General features: G+C 36.3%; 1 protein-coding gene across 1 annotated transcript; it reads right to left on the bottom strand.

Annotated features, from left to right (window-relative positions):
- Positions 1-314: 314 nt before the first annotated feature.
- Positions 315-22237, bottom strand: GARNL3 (GTPase activating Rap/RanGAP domain-like 3; the record flags this gene model as incomplete). Its single annotated transcript, XM_009081810.1, has 22 exons — positions 22148-22237; positions 19736-19810; positions 18180-18279; positions 17607-17725; positions 16884-16948; positions 15100-15163; positions 14818-14844; positions 14363-14438; positions 13665-13763; positions 13026-13129; positions 11769-11877; positions 10640-10685; positions 8849-8955; positions 8117-8232; positions 7251-7355; positions 6216-6290; positions 5235-5346; positions 4407-4505; positions 3625-3741; positions 2772-2944; positions 2325-2483; positions 315-381 (listed from the first exon to the last, which is right to left on the bottom strand). Coding segments are annotated over exons 1-22 (2104 nt in total), but the record flags the coding sequence as incomplete, so codon positions are not given.
- Positions 22238-23637: the final 1400 nt, after the last annotated feature.

The following is a 23637-nucleotide window of genomic DNA, read 5'->3' on the forward strand; positions in this document are numbered from 1 at the left end:
TTTTCATGAGAATTGGAAGAAAAAGTACCTGTGTACTGCAGAGAACAGCATACATGTGTATTATATCCAAGGCCATTTTATAAAAGGAAATTGAGGGAATTACAATGCACATCTATAAAATAGCCAGTATATCTAAAATGATACTTGAAATTCTATTCTCTCTAATATGCAATTAAGTTTGAAAGAACGTATTTTGAAAAACTTTCCATGTAACACTAAAATTTATTTTAAAATACAGATCTAGACTCCAGTGAGAAAAGAATTACATATGCAGACTGATCTATTACCATTTTTGGTCTTCCCTAAACACTTACAGTTGTAACACAACAGTAGACCAGCTTCACCATCTTCATATACATCAATAGCTGCAACAAAATTAACCTGAAATGATAAAAGGATAATGAACAGGCAGAGGATACTGTGGTTATTGCAACTGAGTTTTGACTAACAACCAATACAATCAGCTGGGGAAGTGCACAACTACAGATAAAAGAAAACACAAGAAGGAAATAAATAAAGAGTAATTTTCCAAATGCAGCCTCTTTTATTATTAATTTTCAGGATGCTCTCAGATGAAAATCAATTTTTTTGTATTCAGTTCTGTACAGTACTGAACATTCAATACAATACCATCTCCTCAGTGTAAAGCAATAAAAACTTACATAACTTACTTGGCAATTCAAATTTTGGGAAATGGGGTGATTTCAGGAAGCTGTGAGTCAACATAGTATGTTAAAAATAACATCATTTTCCAAAAATGAACTTCATGACTAGCAAAAAGATCAGATACACCAATTACTTGCTCAAAACCACTAACATTTACAGAGGTCAATAGCGATGTACTTCAGGATTAGTGAACAGGCTGGATTTAAAACTGAGAACAAATGCTGGTTAAACCACAGTGGTTTTTACATAAATTAAGCTACCTAAATTCTCATATTTCAACTTTGGTTTTGTCTTTTACAGCTAGATCAAAAAAAAACCCCAAACCAGCCACAAAAAGCAGGGTGTCTGTTCAGGAAAAAAGACCTTATTAGTGAAACACATAAAGTTACATTAGACATTAGCCTCCTAAACTACATATACTACTTGGATGGGGAGCAGAGTTATAGATCGATTCCATGAGCAGCAATTCTTTGACTTTCCTTGGTGCAATAAGCTAGATGTTTACCTCTTGATTTAAATAAACCTGGAAGTTTACATATCTACACCAAATGCCTTTTGATCCATCCTTTGTAGTGACTGAAAGTCCTTTCTGCTCTGTCACCCAGGGAAATAAGTGGGTGCCCCATTTCAGCACCATATAAATAACTGGCTCATCTTATATTAATTGTCTGCTTTGTTAGTGTTCCCAAAGGAAATAAGGATTCCTAGGCAGAAGAGGAATGGGAGTGGGTGGGTGGGGGGATGGTAATGTACTTCTCCATCTCCATTCTTTACTTATAGTTCCTTCTCATCCAGATTAAGATAGATTTCCAGCGCTGTGAAGAAGCTTCCACTATATCACCCATGCTAGGAATACCTCTTCACCACCAGATCCGAATAAAAATACAGATTATGTTAGGAGAAAATATCTTATCAACAAGAACCATCAAATAAAAAGAGCACTCTTATGTCATTATGAGGAAAAGTGTCAGTTAAAAACAAAAAAAACCAACAACCTGTGCAAAATCTTCCTTTTTTGTTTTTCTCCAAATTTAGAAACAAAATTGTCTGGTTTTCATAGATGCTGAAGGTCATTATCTTCCCAGCAGCAGGAAATACTGGAGCTCTTTTCTGAAAATCAAGACATTTGCCTAAATCCCAACTCGATGTTCTAGATAGAAAGATTCATTTATTAGCTGACTGGGCAGCAGCTTCTTAAATAGAATTATAAGCTATGTGTAAATATCTTAGCCACAGTACATGCAAACAGGAAAACCTGTATGAGATACTGGTGGCCATCAACTGAAGTTATTTTGATGCAATTTCTTTAATGACAAAATGCTGATACCACAAAGATAAAGCAAAAAGGAAACTATTGACTAAGAAAGGAGAAGAATATATTTATGATGACAACAATATTCCAGAGCCTGACCCACAGGTTCTTCCCTAATGTGTCCTAACCTAAAACTACCTCTCTTGGGAGTGATTATTATCACACATCCCAAAAGGAACATATATTTCAGAGTGCCCTAAAGCAGTGATTATAGAAGTAAAAAGTAACAGACATGAGGATCTCCACAAATCACACCTCAGGAGGTCAGCACAGGACGCGCTGAGTCTGCAAGAAATTATGTTCAGGAGGGCTCTGTAAGAAAACAGCTTAAATGATGAAAACTTACCTTGTTTGTTTCAATGTGATGCAATCTATAGGACTCCCCTGTACTCTCGTTGACTAAATCAAACTGATGCCGATACGCTACACAGATCATATTGTCACTGTCTCCAGCAGGTCCATCCACCAGCGTCATAACCACTGGAGTGTCAGAAAGGCATATTTCCTATAATGTAAATAGCAGAATTACTCTCTTTTTCATGCTCCTACAGTGGGTATTGCAGGTACCCCATGATTTTAAAAGGATCTGCTCTAAGCACAGAAACATGACAAAGAATAAGCAGAAACCTAATTTTTAAAATCTGAAAGATTTCTCTGGTATATATATGATGGACCTCCATCATATGGCTTCTCACTTTCATTTGCCTGCAGGTTCTTTGTCTTCCTCACATCCCTCACACTAGCTGAATGCTGCCCAGCCTGTAACAGTAATTAGGAACTGGATGACACATACCCGGATGTACTGGAACTCCTCTACTGGAGATTCAGGAGATGATAGCAGAGAGCTGCTGGGGACACTGTTGTGTGGATTGTATTTCTTTGTGATGAGAAGTAGTTTGTTCCGAATAGCCACAACAATCCTCAGTTCACTTCCATGGTGAGTGTTAATGGCATACAAATGGCAGCCTGAGGAAATAATGTTCTATTCTTATCAACCGCTGTAAGTGGTTGGGGTAGGGTCTGATTTTTTTGTTCTATGTTTGTATGATGATTAGTACAACAGGGCTTTGATGCATGACTTAGCAACACAGAATTAAAAACCTCCCAAAAGGGTAACATCAACTTCTAGAAAAAGAAAAGCCTATGACTCTTTTGAAATCTATTTTTACCCTTACTCCTAAATACATGGATTTCTCTATTCTCCAGATTCCATCTTTCCGAAGTAGCTTGCTTCTGAAGACCAGAAAATGTTTATGTCTACTAAAATAATCAGCAACACCCAAACTAATCTAAGCACTACTATTTAATAGAGATTTGCCAGTGTTCCCACACCGTAAAACGTCTTTTATTTCAGGCAAGCATCCCTGCAAAATTCTTCACATATACCTCCTGATCTTGAAATCCTGTTTTCCTCTAAAGTTTTTCAGCAGTAGTAATTGCCAAATAACATGGTGTTTTTACAATATTCTGAAATGTCATACTGGACTGTACAGACTAATTTTCAAATATAAGCTAAATAAAGTTTGAATTGACTGTCCAGAGAAAACACTAGAACACCTACAACTGCCTCAAGTGAGCTATAAGCTCCTAGGAACTACCAGCATCATACCATAGTGGATGTTTTTAACACAGGATAATAAAATCACCTTTTGTTCTCTCCAGTTTATTTTCTCTGCAGTCATATTTGTTTCTTATCATTTGCTTTGTCTCTATATCTTTTTGGACAGCACTGAGTCTGAAGACAAGGAGACGAGAGTCTTTCCCTGATGTATAAAGAGAACCAGGAAACAAGTTAAAAAAAAGCACGTGGTAGTTTGAAATTAATACTTCTAAAGAGAAGCAGCACCTAACAAACAGAGCAAAGATAAGTAAGGCATAATGCTTCCCTGGGGATGAGCCACAACATCATAAAAGACTGCTTATGAACCCTCTAGGCTTTACAGCTGTAGCAATCAACCCCTTCAGTGCAGCAGAAGAGCTTCCCATCAGGTGGTGCTACACCAAAGAATGATCTAAGTGTTTCAAAACAGTAAAATGCACAGTATTTTTGTAAATATGTAAAATCTTGCAGAATAACAAAAATGTAATAGATACAAACTGCAGGGCAAGAGTAAAGGGTTAACTTTAAAAATCTGGAACCATCTGGCTGAGCAGCTGGTAACTGGCTCCTTACCAGAGCTTGAAACCCTTCAGGATGCAGACTGGCTCTGCTTATGAGTTCTTCAAAGGCAGGTAAGTTAGGTTTGAGGCATAGTCCAGCGGCAAAAATTACACAGTATCTACTTCCGCAGCTAATCTGTTTTCCACAAAGATTGATATGAGCGGAATCTACAATCCCTCTCTTTCCAACAATGTGTACCTCATAAGACATACATTCCCAGCAACTGCCAGATTCATACAAAAATCAAAGGACAGAGACATCTCCTACCTCTGTCCGTTTGGGCAATCAAAAGATCCAGAGCTTCCAACACATGCATCTGCTTCATTTGGAGAGTTTTATCAAATACTTGCACTGATGGTTGACCATCTAAAAAAGAAACACACATTTATTAAAAATCCTGCTAAAATTTGCTACTCGCTGGTTTTGAATCATTTCATTTCTTTCTTGTGTAATAAAAGCCTTGTTTTCTTCTTACAAAAGTAAATAATAAAAAAACCCCAAAACAACAAAAACTTGAAGCGCAAAAAACCCCCAAAAGCACAAAGCTGCTACATATACCACAGTATCGTAGCCAACACTTCCTCACAGGAGAGCTTTAAAAGGGACCTTCCTTTGGAAAGTTTGAGAATTATGAACAAGAGCTAACTCATTCCCTCATTCCCGCTGGCCTTACGTGGCACACAGAAGATAAGGGGGCAAAGCAGCAATACTGCAAATGGAAGAAGCAGGCTTCATTGTCACACAAGCCTTTGGCTTCATGCTCACTATCATCAAGGGCTAAAATAATCAGTCAATCCATTTAAGCACTCCTTGAGCCTGGATGCAACTTCCTAATCTTTTCAGAAGGTCAAGAAAACAACATCTGAAATTAGAAAATATTCAGAAAACTGCATTAACATTGGCTCCCTAATATGGCTTAATTCTGGTGCAGAGAGAATTTTTGCAATTAAGTTACATAAATGCAATTTATGGATTAGAAACTATCCCTGTAGGTAAAGGCCTACCAACACCTGAACAGAGTTTATGAACATACATTTTCAAGAAAATGCTCAGATACATAAAAATTGACACAAAAACACTCGATCATTTACTAACCATCTATTAACAAGACGCCAGCATCTGTAGAAACCAGCAAGGACTGGCCCCAAGAATCTGCACAGATAACCTCATGAGGAAAATTACTGCAGAAAGATTGAGATTCCCAAGGCTATGAAGTAACATAAGGGATACATATTAAGCACACTAAGAAATACAGATCATACAGACACAGAATGTGATGGACAATGGCATCTGGCAGGACACATTTCCAAACAGTGTATCTTTTGAATTTGTAATATCAAAATTTAGTTCATTTTCTTGCAGAGGAAATTCTGTATTAATACCAGTTCAGAGACTAGTAAGTGCAAGACACATTCCTGAAACACTGGAATTAAAACACACGCTGCTGATACTCAGTACAACCCTGGAAATACTCGATATGCATTTTATTCAAAAAAATCCAAACCTATAGACTTAAAATACATGTACAACCATGCATACACAATTTATTTACATTTTATGGTTCAGGTTGTGATGTTTAGTCACTAGCACATGGTACAGTTAAAACTGCCTTTCTGTTAAACTGTTCTTTCATTCTGTGTTCTCTGTACTTGCTTCACAGACTCCACCCCTCCTCTCCCAATTATATATTAGCTGAAGTTTTTCAAAATTCCAGAAGCACTTCTGAAGCTTCTGTATATAAAATGCATGCAGAAAAGTGCAGTTTGCATATTTCACTCCCTAATGACCTCAACCAAAAGCACAACTGAGTTTTGTTTTTAACTTGTTAAAATAAAAGATAATTGTAAATGGGAAATGGAACTTTTGTCAAATTTTCCAGATATAAATATGTCCACACTTGCTTTAACTTCAGAAGTGTTTCTGCCTCCAGACTCATATTAATCTCCCATTGACTGCAAAATCACTTTGTCACTATACATTTCATCTTTTCTGAAGCAACATCTAATTATAAAAGTAAATAAATAGATGCCATACGAGATAGTGTTTAATTTCTCATAACTTCTCAGTTTCACTCACCTCCTTTTTACAAAAGCTTGTGGTTGCCAAGTTAGCTGTGGTGTCCCCTTTCACAGTAGTTTTCAATTTCAATGCCTAATACAAACAGATGTTTTCTTTAAACTGAGTTTGTGTCAGCAATACCCAAGCCAATGACTATATAAAAAGGACAATTTAGGACTAGAAAGTAATTCCAGTTTGGAATTCCTATACCATTTCAAGTAATCAGAAAAGAAGCACAATTCTGTACCCTGAACAAAGTCTGCATGAAGCACTAGAAGATTACTAGGCATTTTATCAGCCAAAATATACGCTGGCTGTTTTTTGTTTAGTTTTGTTTGTTTGTTTGTTTGCTTCTAAATGGAAACTCAAAATCAGAAAAGAAGTGTCAAACACAGCAACAGAGAAAAACCTCCACCTCAAACTATACAAGCTAATTATCTACACAATTTACTCTATAATCTAGCTGGACAGAATATCCTTTTATCAATTACACAAACTGGCCTTTTACTTGCAATATTTCCTAACAAATACTAAGTCAATCTATACGTGTGTGTGTGTGTGTGTGTCTAATATCTATCTATCTATCTATCTATCTATCTATCTATCTATCTATCTATATCTATCTGCATTGCCAGGTGTGCGAGGAACACATAGTCACAGGATCACAAATCCTTCCACTAGAAGTAACCACAAGGCAAGAAATGCATGAAAGATTAGGTTTCTCCAAAAGACAGAAAAAGACAGAGCACTCTTCTGCTTGGAGGCATAAAGCATCTGCTGCATGAGGTAGGGATAAACCTTTTAGGTTTGATCCTAAGGTGTGATTTTTTTCAACCTTCATTTAGCTTATGTATTATATAAATATTTGTACTTGTGTACATCAGGTGTTATAGATTAATACATCCATCTATATTTTATTTCAATGTAGCTTAGACTAAAAAACTATTTCTGACCACAGAAAACTGCATTAAGCCCTGACATAACTGCAGGTTAATCAAACTCTAACAGGGGGTGACATAACTGCATACCTGACCAAGACATAACTGATCCTACCTGACCAAGCCGAACGAACTCTGCTTGTCGAGCTTCCTCTTTTTTCCTTGTTGATTTTGGGGACTCTGGCAACACATCACTGAAGGACCTTCTATTGAGCACGTTCTAAAACAGAAAATGTTTCTTTTTTTACCCGAAAAGTTTTCAAAATCTTTTAATATGAAGTAACTCAATGTGACATCATTTATATTTTCTGGGTTTGTATACTTTCCTGTTGAGATGAATACAGCTGTACAGATTCTCAGAGAAGAGAAATTGCAACTCTTCCAATCTTTGAGCGCTTTACCTTCCAACTTGTCATAGTTTACCACTGTCACATTTTATACAATCATACCACAGACATGAATGTATGGGGGGAAAAAAAGTTTATGCAGATCTATTCAGGTAAGAATAATAAACAAAAAATAGCACCTTGTTAGTTTTAGAAGTATTGAACTTCTTTTTAGTTAGTTAGGAATCACCTTAAGACAGTAAGTCTTCATCTAAAATGAAGTAATCTCACTGCTACCCAAGGGTAAAAACGATCCAAATTTACACATAACAGAATGAGTAAATGCAGTTTTTATGGTGACAAGACTAATATCTGGATTTGCCTAAATTTCCTATTCCCTTGCTGCAGGTAAGCCTACACAAAGTATGACATTGTTAGGCTTCTCCTCTCACATGCTGAAGAGTCCTATCCACAAAAGACTGTCAACTTGCATATTACTGTAAATTCAGTTATATGACAATTGGTATTTAGCCTAGTTGTATGCAATTCAGTGCTCATTAAGATTACAGTCAGTTAAAGCAACAGAACATTTAACCTACTAGTGAGAAAAGGAGAGCACATGTGAAGGATGTGGAAACTTCTGACTTACATTTACCCTGTGCAGGTCAGGCATCATGTCTTGGTATAAAGAGCGAATCAGCATGTCTAGAGTGCGCTGACGTTTCTGAGAAAACGTTGGTGTTTCCAAGGTGGCTTTTTCACCATTTATTACTAAAAGATTATGGAAAAAAAAGATATATTACCTAAATGAACTTTGAAAACTTCCACTTGAGACAAGCTCCTGTCAGGTAAGCATCTATCTAATTGTAATCACCATGGTAAGTTCTCAAAGATTTCTTTGCTGCTGATTTAGAAGGGCAAATAAGAGTCAATGAAAACTCGAATCATTACAGAAGTCAAAAGTGCTACATAGGTGCCCTTCAGCACCTTTAAGAACACATTCAGAAAAGCTATTTTCAGGTTTTCAGAGCTACTAAATTAACACCTTCTATTACTAAACAATGAACAGTATTATAAATACTTTCATATCTCCAAGACCTTTACGAAAATGCAAAGCTAAATATGTCTGCACATTGTGCAAATGTAAAAGTCCATTTGAATTTAGTAGCTTGAGAAGCAGAGAAATTCAGGTTTTTGTTAATCTGACTGGACTGACTGGAACAGTTTGATGGAGCTGATATCCCACCAACGCCACAGAATTGAAAAAAAAATCTGTATACAGATCAGCAGCATACACAAGAAAATGTGCTTACATTTTAAGCATCATGAATTTAATTTGTTAAAGCACTTAATAAAAATGTTTCTAGCAGAAGAAAAACTGACTTACGTTTCACCAACACAAAATCCCTGAATTCCTGGTGATTTGTAAACACAGGTGGAGATGGAAGGGGAGGCCCAAAGAGAGGAACACTTTCTTCTGAAAATATTTTCAGCCTATTGAAAGGACAAATCTTTATCTATATTAAAGTAACATTCAAACCCTGCCTTTTAAAGAGACTATTTAGAACAGAAGAAAGAAATGGAAATTGTTTTCTAGGTATGTCTTATGTAAGAACTTCCAAGGGTCTAATAAAAAAGATTCACTTGAAATTACTCAGCAGAGCAAAATTATGCTTCCTTTATACAAACTAACACTGGAACATAAAGAATTAAAACAGAACCTTGCAGTTCGACTCATACAAAAATACTTTTAGTGGCAGAATGAGTTAAGGGAGGGAAAACCACAAAAAAACCCTACCAAAAAAATAGACTTCTTGAGTGACGTAATGTAAAAAGACATCCAAAGCAGAAATTAAGTGTCAGACATTACAGCAGCATTGCATTTGAAACAGAAACATTTGTCTCAAAAGCCTAGAGTATCCCCTGTCTTGTCTGACTGAAATTCCAGCCACTTGGAAGACCATCTTTCACACACATGAAAAAAAATAACAGAAGAAACAAGACTTCTATTCAGGCCCAAGATGAAAGGACAGAAGGAAATGTAATTAGGTCAAGCTGAAATATAATGTATTAAGCCTGCCATAGTACTGTGTGAAGACTGGCAGAATGAAGCAACTAAGGAATAAGAGGGACTGATCTAGTAAAAGCAATCAATTATTTACAGTGAGACAGACAAACTTATCTTATTTACTGTTAATCATTTTTCCTCCAAATAAACAGCAATATAAAAAGCACTTTATCATGGCTAAGCCCATCTACTGACTGTTTGCTTACAATCAGGACAGCATTCACTTCTTAAAGGGTAATGAGGGATGTATGGCCAAGTTTCTGTCCCAAAACCAGAAGAAAATAAGTAACTGCGCTTTCACTGCACACTGGAATCATGAGTGTGTTTTCTGTCTCTCTCAAACCTGGAAATGCTGAAAAGCAGAAACTATGAGGACAATCAATGTAAAAAAATTTGCAAGAGGATGGTCATAAGATCTTAGAACAAAATAAAACTAATCCTTTTGCTTAACTGCACTACAGGCATTTTCCAAAATAAACCCCAGCTATAAATAGGAGGCAGAGGATAAAACCCCACATATGCAAACTGCAGCATCATGCTGCTGGATTCTTCTCTGGAGCTAGACTTAATGGCATGCTGGAGAAATACAGCAATATGCAAAATTCCAGTATGTTTTAAGAACATGACATCCAACCATACAAGTACTCTATTAAGATCCCAAAAAATTAACTAGTTTGCTCAGCTATAACTGAACCCAGACCTATAAGGATATGCAGTCCATGCCTATCACAACATCACATCTAATTAATGTTCATCACACATGTAGTCCACTGTCACTGATTTCACCAGGTCAGAATGTTCCAGGCCTATCTTTCATAATTTTGTTACATTTCATCTAAAAAGCAGGTTTGGTTTTTGCCCTTAGGTTATGCCTGTTCCAGAAATAAATTTTTCTGATGGTTAGAAACATGCAACTTATAGCCAGTTTAGCACCATCTGCATTCAGGTCCACATTGCTCTCGAGTTTCTTGAGTTCATATGGCTTCCTGGCATACAGACAGGTGAACCTGTATGTACACTAGGAAGTTTTCTCACTGCTGAAATATCTTCCCATTTTCTCTAAACCATCAGATGTTCAGTGTGAAATTATTTGTTACAATCAGCACCCACCTGTAACTATCATTCTGCTTATTATATCTCACTAAAGCAAAAATATCTGCTGTGCAGTTAAGGAAGTTAATCCATTTCTAACAAAGTTCACATGTATTTTAATACACTTTTTCTTTTCTGCAGTACATTGCAGAGTTAATAGAGGTAAAATACATTAATCAATATAAATATATAGATCTTTCTAGACTGTACAGATGTTACTGTTTATAAAGGAGGTCCCATACAAAATTTTATTGTTTAATCAGCAGTTTTTAAAATCAAGCTAGTGCCACAAATACAGCATAAAACATGCTATAGATTTTGGTGCTTTATGCGTGCGTTTGATATTTTTGTGATTAAAAATACTTTTAGTTGATAAAAAATGTACTGATTCTGAACTTTCTTTACACCAAAACTTCCACTGAAGAAAAGATTCCAATGAAATAATTTAGCTAACAGAATTTTAAGAAAATAGAAGGAATGATTTAAAGTGCAAGAATACAAAAATGTATTACCAGTCTCAATTCATAAGTTCAGGCAAATCTGGGGAAAAAATAAATCTGAGAAATCCTTATGGTTGCCCAGCAAGTTTTATTTTTTTATGGAATCAAATAGAGGCATATTGCTTGGACAGATTTTCTTAACACCATCTCTTAAGTTTTCAGTCCTCATAAAGTATCAAAGTGTAAGTCTGAATAACTTCACTGGCTGTGTTTGTTCCAGATAGAATGAAGGCACTTAGCTAATAACTGTGATCAACAGTATCGGAGACTGAACAACAAAGAAGAAGGCAATATTCAGGCAAATGCCAATATTTAATGCCAAATTAATTTGCATACCTAACAAACATATTTATGAATTTATATTTTATGAAAAGCTATCAAATTTAAATTGTGAAGTGATCCAAATAGATGCTTTCAATAAAAACATGACTTTAAAATTACATTATTGCTTTGACCTAATCTTCTAATTGATTCAACATAAACATTGTTTTATGTTGCACACTCCTAGTCCAGCAGCTGAAGGTAAAGAATTTCTGAAATAGTTTTCACTTCCATAAACAACACGCAGGAAGGACTTAGAGTAGAATTACCAGTAGTACTGATCTTTAAAAAAATAAATCATTACAAAATATAAGGAAAAAAGATACGTGTAAAATGAGAGCGAATCATGGATGGCTTGAAGGCTGGAGAAGACTCTTCACCTTCCTGAAATACGATAGTGACAATGTCATTTCCAATATGTCGCTTCCTTTCTACCTGGAAAAAAAATCAAAAAAGAAAAAAAAAAAAATAAAAAAGGGACGGACACAATGACTTAAAAGACATAAATAAATACCTTAACAATTCTGTGAGAGAATGGCAAAATAATATTCCTAATCTGCAAACAGAATAATTATGGCCAATATAAAATTATTACTTAAGCAAGTAAACCTAGCAATGTCATGGTGCACGCACAAGGCAGGTGCTGGAAGAGCAGATACTGTGTATTTGTAAGTTAATAAAGCACTTATGGTTTCTCTAATTTCCATAATTAATATTCACATATTGGACATGGAATCCTTAGCATTTCAAGAAAGCAAATCTGCGACTTGAAATAAAAGGAAAAAAGCTCCCATGCTGGAGCTTTTATTCTATGAAAATAAATGTCCTGATTGGCCTCTGTTTTCTTCTGTGATCTTGTCATCAATCCAAGGAAGAAACATGAGAAAATCACATAGAAATAAAAAAGGAGAATATGATTACATCACCTAACTATATTACTGTAATAATACATAATAAACCAAGTAAATCTCAAGTAATTTTAGGTAAATCATTATGGATGCATGATGTGTAGTAAATGCATGTGCTTATAAAATAGTTTTTCATCATGTAATACAAAGAAAGGTTCAAGAAATTCCTAACAGTCTATCTGAACAAGAACCCACCTAGCTGATCTAGATGGGTGTGACAGCTATGCTTTGGAGCAAATGCTGCCATTGACATGCTCACCCGGGGAAGTTCTTTCAAGCTGTGCTAATTGCTGCCTTAGTATGAGTTGTCTGTTACACATGTGAATATTCCTACAATTCACACACAAGGCTAATTTCCAGTTTTCCTAAATTCTTTGAGGTAATGATAATTGCAGCAGTGCAGCTCTTCAAGTCATCTGAATAGCACAAGACTCAATCACTTTTTAGAGAAGCAATTTTGACCTTCTCCACCAGTATCTTTTGTACCTTAATAGAGATGATAAGATGCAGTATTTCTAACAAATATCATGACATTTTCATCATTAGGTATAATAGTGATGAAAAAAATACCAAAACTCTTAAGGCTTACATTTCTAAAATATTTTTTCTTCTAAAGTTTTGGAGCTTGCGATTTAATAAGTAAATAGTGAAAAAAAGGAAAAGAGAACCATGTACCTGCTGCTTGTTCTCTCTAGAATATGGTAGCATGGTTGAAACATGGAACATAATTTCATGCCCTTGAAAAACTGTATAGATAGAACAGGTTCCTGTTGTATCATCTGCAAGAGAAGACAACATTCTCAGTAGGAACATGTCCTCTAAGTTTCCTAAAGATCAAAACATTTTTCAAGTCTTTCTACCAAATATTCTTTAGTTACCTGTTTTTTCCCATCTATTTTAGAAAATGTCCACGCTGCATGTTTTATGTGGGTCCAAATCCAAGTTTGCAACTAAGCTGCATTATTCACACTTAAAACCTATGACATCCTTCACCTGACCTCCTGAAATCACACACAGTTCTTCAAGTCATGATGTCTTACTATCATGAAGCAACTAACATGCCTGCTTCAACTTAAAATGAAACCATTCACCTTGAAAATGCAGGTCGCGTAATACTTTTCCTCAACTGCATTCTACACCAGTGACTGAAGCTAACCTGACCTTTTCATGGTGAAGCAGAGCATTTAGCATGTACATGAGGAAGTCTGCTTTGGGATTATATTATAACTCCAAGATATACAATATGTGCATGTAGTAAGAAAAAACATCTATGCTGCAGCATCCCCACCTTTACTGCTTCAGAGGAGTTCTTACTTTTAGTGTCCAGTCCTCCTCTGTAGCCTGTCCAGCCTTTCAAAGTAATTGTGTCACCCAAGAGATGCAAAAATCTTTGAAAGCTTTCACTTCCGGTTTCTACATGTGGGAGGGAGAAATGTTACAGAAGAAAAGCACACACAGTAATAGAACATATATGAAAAATAATCAAAATACAGAAACAGGTCCTACTTCCAGTACACAAGGACCTAAGTTTCAGCTGAATCTCTTCATGTCATCCAAGCCTTCTACCTTTCCAGAAATAGCATCACAGCCTTGAAGAATAGGCATCATCATGTGACATTAAACAGTAACCCATTTTGCTAATGCCAAGACACTGTTCAAGTCCATAGGAGAATGTGATCACACTGCAAAAATGTAGGAGTTAAAGAACTAGAAATAACAGTGAGTTAACATGAGTTGCATCCTTCAATTGCTTTTTTCTGAATGTTATGTTGCATTGTCTATTTTTAGAAAAGAAACGTCACTATCTTCCAAGTTTTAATAGTAGGCTTCCTACAGCAACTTTTTATAGAAATACAAGGTTCTATCCTACAATTTTTCACCCAAAAAGAACACAAGAACCTAACAAAACTAATGTTCACATAACCATTACCTGCCTTCTGGCTTCCATGTGTAGGCACTACCTTTTTTTCATTCAGACGAGTAAAACAATTAAGAAAAAAGTGAAAACTCACCATTGCTGAACATTTCATCATCTGTAAGCTGACCATCCTTAGCATAAAGGACTCCAAATTTAAAATTCACAGATCCCTGAGAAATAAAACCAAATACTGTATGATAAACAGACAATCAAACAAAACCCAAAAAAATGTTCTCTGAGGACTTTCATATATGGACCTTTGCATATATCCTATACACGGGAATATACGTTTTATACCAACTCCTTAGACCTAACAATTTACCTTTAAACTTTTATATATAGCACCTAAGTTAGTAAACTGTTAATATGAGATATTAAGTTGGTGTTTAAGATTATTTTTTATCTCCTATGTTTCAAAAAAACACATTTTTCACTGTAATAAGCAATTGATTTCTAAGTTGTCACAAGGACATCAGTGCAAACCGTTGAAATACAAAGCTGTATTCACTGAATGGGTCTGTGAGCTAGGAGTGGTAAGTTTACATTTACCTCTTGCTCTTCAAGAACCAATAAATCCTGTAAACAAAAACAGTATCTTTAGCACACTGGCATGAAAGATAAGACGAATAAAACTAACATCCTTATATATTCAAGCTTTGATTTCAAGTGGGCAGTTCAACTGATAAAGACAGTTTAAGTAGTATCACATACTCCTACTCATCATTATTATCCTGCTACGGAAAGAAACAAACTAGTAGCATTTATTCTTAATTACTTGTATTTTCAGAAAATAATAAAGAAATACAACCAAATAAAAAAGCCACTTCCTACCTTTTGTATCTCAGGATGAAAAATCTCCCTTGGGCTCTTCTCAAATTTTTCAAGACTCATAGCACTGAAATGCAAATTAAATACTGGTTTACAGAAGGGCAAGTAACATTAAACCACCAACTGCTTGCAGTTAGAACTGGATACAAAATGAATTGTCCAAAGAGCCCCTCTTATATGGATTTTTTTTTGCGCCTGCCATTTCCTTCCCACAATACTAACCTCCAACACATTTGGATTTTAAAAACAAGTAAGACAGACCCTGGGTGGAGATCAGGTTTAAATTTATACCCTTATGAAGCACAGAGCTTTATTCCATCACCCTTCACTTTGGCTTTAAACATAATCATTGTGAGCATTTTAGGAGGACTCAGTAACCTATTCTATTTTTAAAGCTTTTCTTCTCTCTCTTCTAAAATAATTCCAGGCAAGTCAAATGAAAAATGAGAAGCTCAGCATCAAATTCACACAGCAAAGACCCACCAACTGGACAGGAAAGGTATTTAAATAAGAAGATCAACTGCCTCAATAAACAGAAATATCAAATTTATAGCATTTTTTCCTAACTCATGTTTTGTACACCCTATTTTGCCCCCAGGCATTAAGTTCTAGAACTGTGCAGCATGTCATGGAGTGCCAAATGCAGTCGGTCTGGGGCACAACAAACTAACATGGAGGTCAAACCTTTCCATTGTTGTTTATGCCAGACCACAGCGCAGACATGATTTGCTTTAGTTCCTTTTGAAAGGGATTAAAATGTTCCAATCAATTTAGAAAAACACGTTTATGCAACCAAATTCTTTCAGACAGTCTGTACCTACATGCACACCAGCTGTGAACAGGTTGAAATGTCAAAGGAATATCAATCAGGCCTGAGGGATGGCTCAAGAACCATAAAAGCAAACAAATAGTCACGGAAGAGTTTTCAGTCCAAACTGAAGCAGGCAAAAGGAGATGACATCAATGCAGCTGATTGTATGTGGCACAGACCCCAGGAGAAATGGGGACCAAGGCTTGAAACAAGTCTACATCTTCCTCTGTAAAACACCAGATCATCACAGGGTGGGACATGAGAAGGTGTTTCAGCAAAAGAGTTACGACCCTAGCTAAGAGATGACAAAGTTTCTCCATTTGGGGATGCCTGACCAAAAACTTGGATGTGTGTGAGAGAGGTGGGAGAGGCTGGGTTGGAAAGCGACGTTACGAAGAGGTACTTCAGTGACTGGTGGGCAGACATGGAAAATCAGGCGCTTATGCAGGTACAGAAAGCAGGACAGACAACTAGGTACACTAGTCAAGTCAGTGCTGTAGGAGTTAGTAGAGGGCACTTAGCTCATCTAAATGAACAAGATGAAAGACATCTGAAGTTTTTTCAACTCACTATCTTGACACTCCAACACAGAGCCACAGCCCAGGAAATCAGAATTAGGAAGTGAGGCTCAATGGCCTGATAGCCTCTCTGGAAAAATCAGCAGTCTGAAACCTCTCATAAACCTTGTGCAGTAGTAGGAACACCCATATCTGTTGGTAGTGACTTCACAGCACAACACATGCCCTGTTACCAGAATTCCTCTCTCACAGAGGCACAAGCATTTTAAGTAGTCACTTCGCCTACTCCAGAACAGGCTTTAAAATCACTTTTTGCTGCCTTCAACGATTAAGATTTGCAAAACTGGTTTTACTGTTTTTATAAATCTATCATGAAAACCATGGAACACAAGCTCTGAATTACAGGAAAAGGCATACAGGCAAATATCTTAATTGGTAACTTACTTATAAACACATACCTTAATATAGATTTCACTGATAATGTTTTTGTGGGACTGTAGGGGAGACATATTTTCTGAGTACCCTATAAAGAGAAAAAGCTAGGATGTATTACAGGACATACCAATTTTTCTGTATATTCAAGTAGGAATATTAAGTAAAAAAAGAAAGTAAAAAAACAAGAAAAACCTGAGCTGGTTTTACTTAGCTAAATTTACTGCTCATTTGGAGAAAAAAATAATTCATGGATGTTGCAACAACAAAAAACAGAGTGAATCATGCATGCCTACAGGAGAGTTTTAAATTAATTGTTTGGGTAAAAGGCTCTGACAGAACATTAAGTGAAAAAAAGTAATTAAACAGTATTTGTGAAACCAGTATCACACCTGCCTATTTTCTTCTTGTTGTATAAGAAAATCCTAAAAGCGGTATGAGGTCATTGCCTAAATTGATCACAAGACATAATCAAGAATAATTTAGGCAACATTTCTTAAAAAAACAAAGCACAGAGCTGCAGGTAAGAACTATTAAAAAATATCTGACATTACAGAGCTCTGTGAGAAGGTTTAGTATACTGTTATCTACACAGCTGTTTAATCTACTGTGGTAGGGGTGTATGTTCTTATTGTATAAAATGAAAATACATAATAAATACTGAAACTCTAAAGAAAGAAAAAAGTGTATTATAAACATATCACAAAAAACCCAAACAGAAGTCAGAGCAGCAATTAAATATTTCTTACCGTTTTTCTCCAAAGGATCGAATGGTATTGAGGAATGCGCTGATTATTTTGGTCAGACAGTACGACGGACAGAAAGAAAGGGTTCTTCTCTGCATCTGTACCTATGTAATTCTGATGAACTATCGGAGAAAAGTAAGCAGCAGTATCAACCATAAAGAATACCACACACCCATACCCACCTACCCATACCGACATACCCACTCGTGCACAGAGTTAGAGAGATGCGTCAATGTATGTCTTCATATGTAAAAATACTTAACTGTCTTCATAAATATGTATTTATATACAGATGCATAATAAAAAAGACCCCAAGAGACAGGTACAGCCTTCAAAGCCAAGAAGGGTTTCAAAACATCCCTTTCTGGTAGCAGGGTTCCACTGCTTACAGAAACCCAACCACTGTCTTCAGGTTAAAAACACATGAAGCAAGAATTTTTTTTCTGTACAGGACAGAAAATGTATTAAGACTAAATTAACACCATCCTTTCTTTCATATTGAAATAACAGCAATTCAAAGCTACACTACATTTCCACTGATCCAAATTTCAATCCATTCACAGAAATTATAATTACCTTTCCCTAAAAAATATTTGAAATACCATCTTGTATGATACTCTGGGTTTTCCAGATGCACGTCCGTTCTGTGCCATGTACCCGGAGTGCAGCCTGCATTCTGAAATAGAATTGGGAGACTGTTAGATCGAATGCCAAGTGACAAAACAGGACAAAATACAGGCAAAAGCCAATCACGAGCAGCTGATCCACCTGAAGTTTTAGCCATACACTGCTTTTTAAAAAGCAAGAATTATTCTGAAGTCAGTTGATGTGTAGCTCAAATAAAAACTTTTCCCCCTCTTTTTCTGTTTTCTTTCTGAGTAACTACAGTCTTATCTTACTGTACCACTATTACAGGTAATAGCTTAGAATTTCAGTGAAAAGAAGGTATTTCACTGTTGAATTTGAAGATAAACATTGTTAGAACTTAAAACTAAATAAATTAATAAATGAAATTCTGCCTCCAGGTATCATTTTCTCAATTCTTCCCAAAACAATCCTCAAGGACTCCTTGCTAGAACAAAGCATGCCCTGGAAGAGGTCTTCAGTGTTGTTTCTGGATTGGGCAGTTAAAGGTAAATTCCCAAGCGTTCAGGTCCTTTTCTGCTAAGAATTAACATATCCAAAGCAAAAGCCATTCTCCATATTCATTCACCATGTGGCCATTCATCACCAACTCAGAATCTTTCTGCAAATACAAGTTAATTAGCTTGTGAATTGCTTGAAACTGAACTACGGAGTACAGAACATGACCCCACAGAGAATCGCAGCAGAACAGTTAGTTACGACTGCTTTTAGCTCTACACCCAGTGCTGATGCAAACAGATGATCAGTAAGAGTTTGCTGTTAAAATTACTTCAATACAAGCTTATCAAGACCTCATTTAAAAAATAAGAAGTCTTCTTTATCTCAATACTAAGATGGCATTTACAGATGAAAAAGTTTTGCAAAGGAAGACAGAAAATGAAGGTAAGTGGAAGCCTAAGTGTCACTAGAGTAGCTGCAGGGACACACTGAGTTTAGCAGCACAAGAATCTGGAGGGAATGACTCTCTGAGGCTCCACTCAACTTCTATTATCTCTTATTTAAGATCACCACAGCTGCCAAAAGACAACTAAGGGGGAAAAATGAAGCTATAACCTTATTAACCAAGGAGCAAACTTAGAAGCACAGAGGTCAGCTTGAACATAGCAGTATCACCAGGACACCATTATCATGTGATGAACTAGAGACTACAAAGTGTTATTCAGAGGATAAGATTGGTATTTGTCTTCTACCATAATCAGGTAAGCAAAATTTTACCAAAACAAAACGTCAGCTATTCCCTTATAACTGAAACTGTCAAGACAGCATACTCTTGAAAAAGCAGCTAAGCTAGTCGGGGGGGGGGACGGACAGGGACAGACGACACACCCACCATCTTCCTCCTCTTAGACTCTTACATTCTCATATTATTCAGCATTTTCCAAGTCCTCTTCCATAGGTAATTGACTGCAAATGCATCTTTCAGTGGTGAAGAATTACTGAAGCTGAATTATTTTTTCAGCTTTCTATGAGTATTTTTAGCCACTTACCTCACCAGAGGACCCATTTTCCACACGGAACCGTCCAGCTTTTTGAATGGCCCCATCAGCATCACTAGATATAAGCTATAAGAGAGTTTAAGATAAAGAGTCTAGTTTCAAAAATATCCATAGGATCAGCGATCGAAGCTTACTACCATTTCTTCTTGATCCAGGCATCATATGACTACCCACAGAAAAGGGATCAGCCCACCTACTACCAATCTGACTATGGATTTTGAATGAATGAAAAATACTTTTTTTTTGACCCATTAAGAACTCCAAGGAGACATGAATGGGAGAGAGGTTCACTCTTTTGGTAGATCCAAGTACTAGTCAGAAATTCTTCTGTCACAGATTTTGGCTACACCAACACACAGTACTCGTACAGAGACTTGCCCACTTTCCAGAAATCATTCTTGCGTTATCAGCCTTGCACAGCCTAAAACTCTACTTGTTGGCAGTACCACTGGGACTAGCAAATATTTTACTGCATTTTATTTATTTATTTATTGATTGATCGATGTTTTCATTTATTGATGCTTTCAGTAAACAGAGCAAAAAGAACCTCTAAACATGATATTCAGCTATGATGCTGAACAACATAAGGTACAGGAGATGTCCTGGCCTGTTTCTAGCACTAACATCAGAAAAAAAGGTTTGTTTCCAGTTGAAGACTTCAACAGTTTCATAACTACTCTGGAAAGACCACCTGGTCTTTTTATAAGGGAATCCAGGGATTCCCAGAACACTGAAACTCTCTCTGTTCCTAAAGAAGCTCTTGAGGACTCAGTAAAACAAAGGATAACATGGTAATTCTGATGTGTTCTGACACACTGCTTAGGATCCCTACAAGAGACGGAGAGAAAATGCTACCAATGACACTGCATATCACTCCTCTCAAAACTGAAAAAAAAAATAAAATACGAGATTTCACATACACCAAACTTAGGAAATGGGATCTGAACAACAATAAGGCAATGGTGTATCATTCCTTGTTTCCCTTGAGTAATCTATGTCATTTTAGGATAACACCTTCTTTCTTTACTTGGTGGAAGAGTTATCACAGCATTTTGAAGTTTTCTTCGCCCCTTGCTTTGAAGCAATCTCAGGCTGTGTCAGGAATAAACTAACATGGCAAAACTCCAATACACCCTAGTTCCTTGTATAAACTGTAAGAGAAATTGTACAGACAACTGGTACATCAGTGAGAAAGATACAGGAAATATGTTTAGGGCAGAGACAAAATGATTTAGAAATAATTGAGCAATTGAGATGCTGCTGTGGAAAACATTAAGCAAGAAAACTCAAATATTAAACATTTAGAAATTTGATAGGGCAACAATAACCTTTACACATTTGAACCCCAAAACATAAAAAGACACACATTCATAAAATACTAGCAGAATTTTAAGAAAACCAAGCACAAGACAAGACAATTTGTATGAGCTTCCTGTGAATTTAAAGTTGAAATTAATTTTTTTCTTTTCCAGCAAGAGTCTAAGTATTAGTAACGAAAGAGCCTCTTTTAGCAGAAACATTTCACTTGCATTTTTTGATTGAAACACCACATCTATTATGTGGAATGTATGGAAAGAAAAGAAAGATACCTGGAGTTCCTGCTACGCAACTTCCAGCAACTAAGCCACCAAATCACACCCAATTTACATACATATTAATAAATATACTACCCAAGAACTTTGAATTACAACTATAGCTAGTAGAAAATGATTCTTCCCACAGCAAGAGAGCTAGAGTTCATCTTCTTTAGTCTTCCACACTTTTGCTTTCCGGGGTAAATTTCATTATGGTTTTGTAATCAGTGGCACTATTTTAACCGCTGACATACTGCTATTTTCTCAGCAGTGAAGAAATTTATCTATGACAAAAACAAAGTGCCAATTTAATATCTGAATTTGAGGAAAATGCAGAGTAACTTGACAGATTTTAGGGAACAGTCTTCAATATCCTTATTCTGACTAGTTCTTTTAGTTTTAAACTCTCTCCCACAACTCGTGAGGTATGCAAATCTAAAACTACATACATATGTACACACATGAGCATGCACACAGTTTATAAATTACATAACTGCAAGTACTTCATTAACTACTACCCTAATATTTTGTAATCTTCCACTCATAAGAGGAATAAAGGCTCAATTTCCCTCTGGAGGTAAACACAATATTTATATAATACTTCCTTGTCCTGTTGTAATGGAATATTCATAAGCAAGATAGTAAAAGGTTTTTCTAGCACAGATCTAATATACTTATTCTGAGGTCTCTTTTATCAGTCTATAACTGTCAAATCCAGCTTAGAAAGCACATTTTCTGAACTAGATCCATTTTTTTTACCTGGAAATGAAAAGGACTTGAGCTCTGCACTATATGCTGATAAATGTAAGGACAGGCTATGTAAACTTACGAGCTCCACAGATCCGTAATGCTTTCTGCTGAACTCTCCGCGTCTGCCACCCAAATCTTCAGAGACAGAGCTGGAATAGAAACATTTCATCAGCGTATACGAGTCAACTAGGCTACAATTTCCTGCAATGCTATACCCTGCCATTAAAAAAATATCCTTCCTGCTGTACAAGGTTCACAGCATATAAACTCTTTACACTCATTACAGGATGCAAAATGTCTAGCAGCCATTGCAGTCCAGCTTTCATATCATCCCCAAAGGAAAAGAAATGTCCGTGTCGTGACTGGAGGCAAAATACATGATCAAGTATTTAGGCATGATGCAATCAGAGTTCCAAAGCAGGTGGTGGCTTATAACCACGTTTGAACTCTAAGGGAAGAAAAATCTGCAGTAAATTTAATGCCTCAAATAGGACAACTGCACTATACTCAGTAAGACCACATTTAGTATGTTGCTACTTATTTTTTCAGACTCTCTTCAGACTACACATGCAGAGAAACTACACAACTACACTTAACTCAAAAGTGTAGCAACAGCATTTCATAGGTTTCCACCCACTACCTTAACAAAGACAGAACTGTCGAGAAAGCAAAATACTCCTCGAATGTGAAGTTCAAGATCTACCTGCATTATCACATATCATCCCATACCATCATGCCACATTAAGCACCACCTCCTGTAACTACAACCACTAAACCTCTTGCCTCTGCAATGGGGATGTGTTACAGATACAAGCTAAATAAAGATTTAGATGGAAATTTAACATGAACCTTGATTACCCAGATTGTACCAGGGCAAGCAGGTCAATCCCTCCATCATATTCCAAACTTACAGTTCACCATTCATTCAGCAGTTATCAAAATATTTAGTTTTAATGGGAAAAAAAACCCTCAACAAAACAAGAAGAAATTCTCCATCTAGGAATTAGATTAAATTTTCTGAGAATTATCAGTACTGTAAATTGCAATGTTACATTGATAAACAGAAGAAATAGCTAAATTTTCATGCAACATCATCATGTGTGCTTCGTGACTGTAGGAAATACTGAGACCAAGGAGCCTGAAACACTAATTTTTACACAGGTTTTCTATTTGGTTTTGTAGGTACTTCAAGTTTACTAAACATAATTCCTATTTCTGAGTTCTGCCCACTTGGATTCTGTGTCTTAACCGAAGGAGAAGGAATACATACAAGACATATCTAATGAAGCTGTAAAACTCCCCAAAATAATTTTAGTATTTACTTCCAGTACATAAATTATGTGGGAGGGATAAGAACATGACAATAACATCATTGTAAATGACCCCCACACAGAAGCAAGAACGTATGCTGCTGCAACAACGGAGCTGCCTTTCTAACTTTGTGTGCATAAAACCTTCGGATGACGCTATTTCTTCTAGATATGCTTCCTCTGTCAGTTGCCTTTCAGCCTGATCCCTCATCACACAAGCACATCTACGCTGCTTCCTAAGCAAAAATGACTGTGCACA

Source organism: Acanthisitta chloris, unplaced genomic scaffold, assembly GCF_000695815.1.
Source record: "Acanthisitta chloris isolate BGI_N310 unplaced genomic scaffold, ASM69581v1 scaffold41679, whole genome shotgun sequence".
Classification (NCBI taxonomy): Eukaryota; Metazoa; Chordata; class Aves; order Passeriformes; family Acanthisittidae; genus Acanthisitta; species Acanthisitta chloris.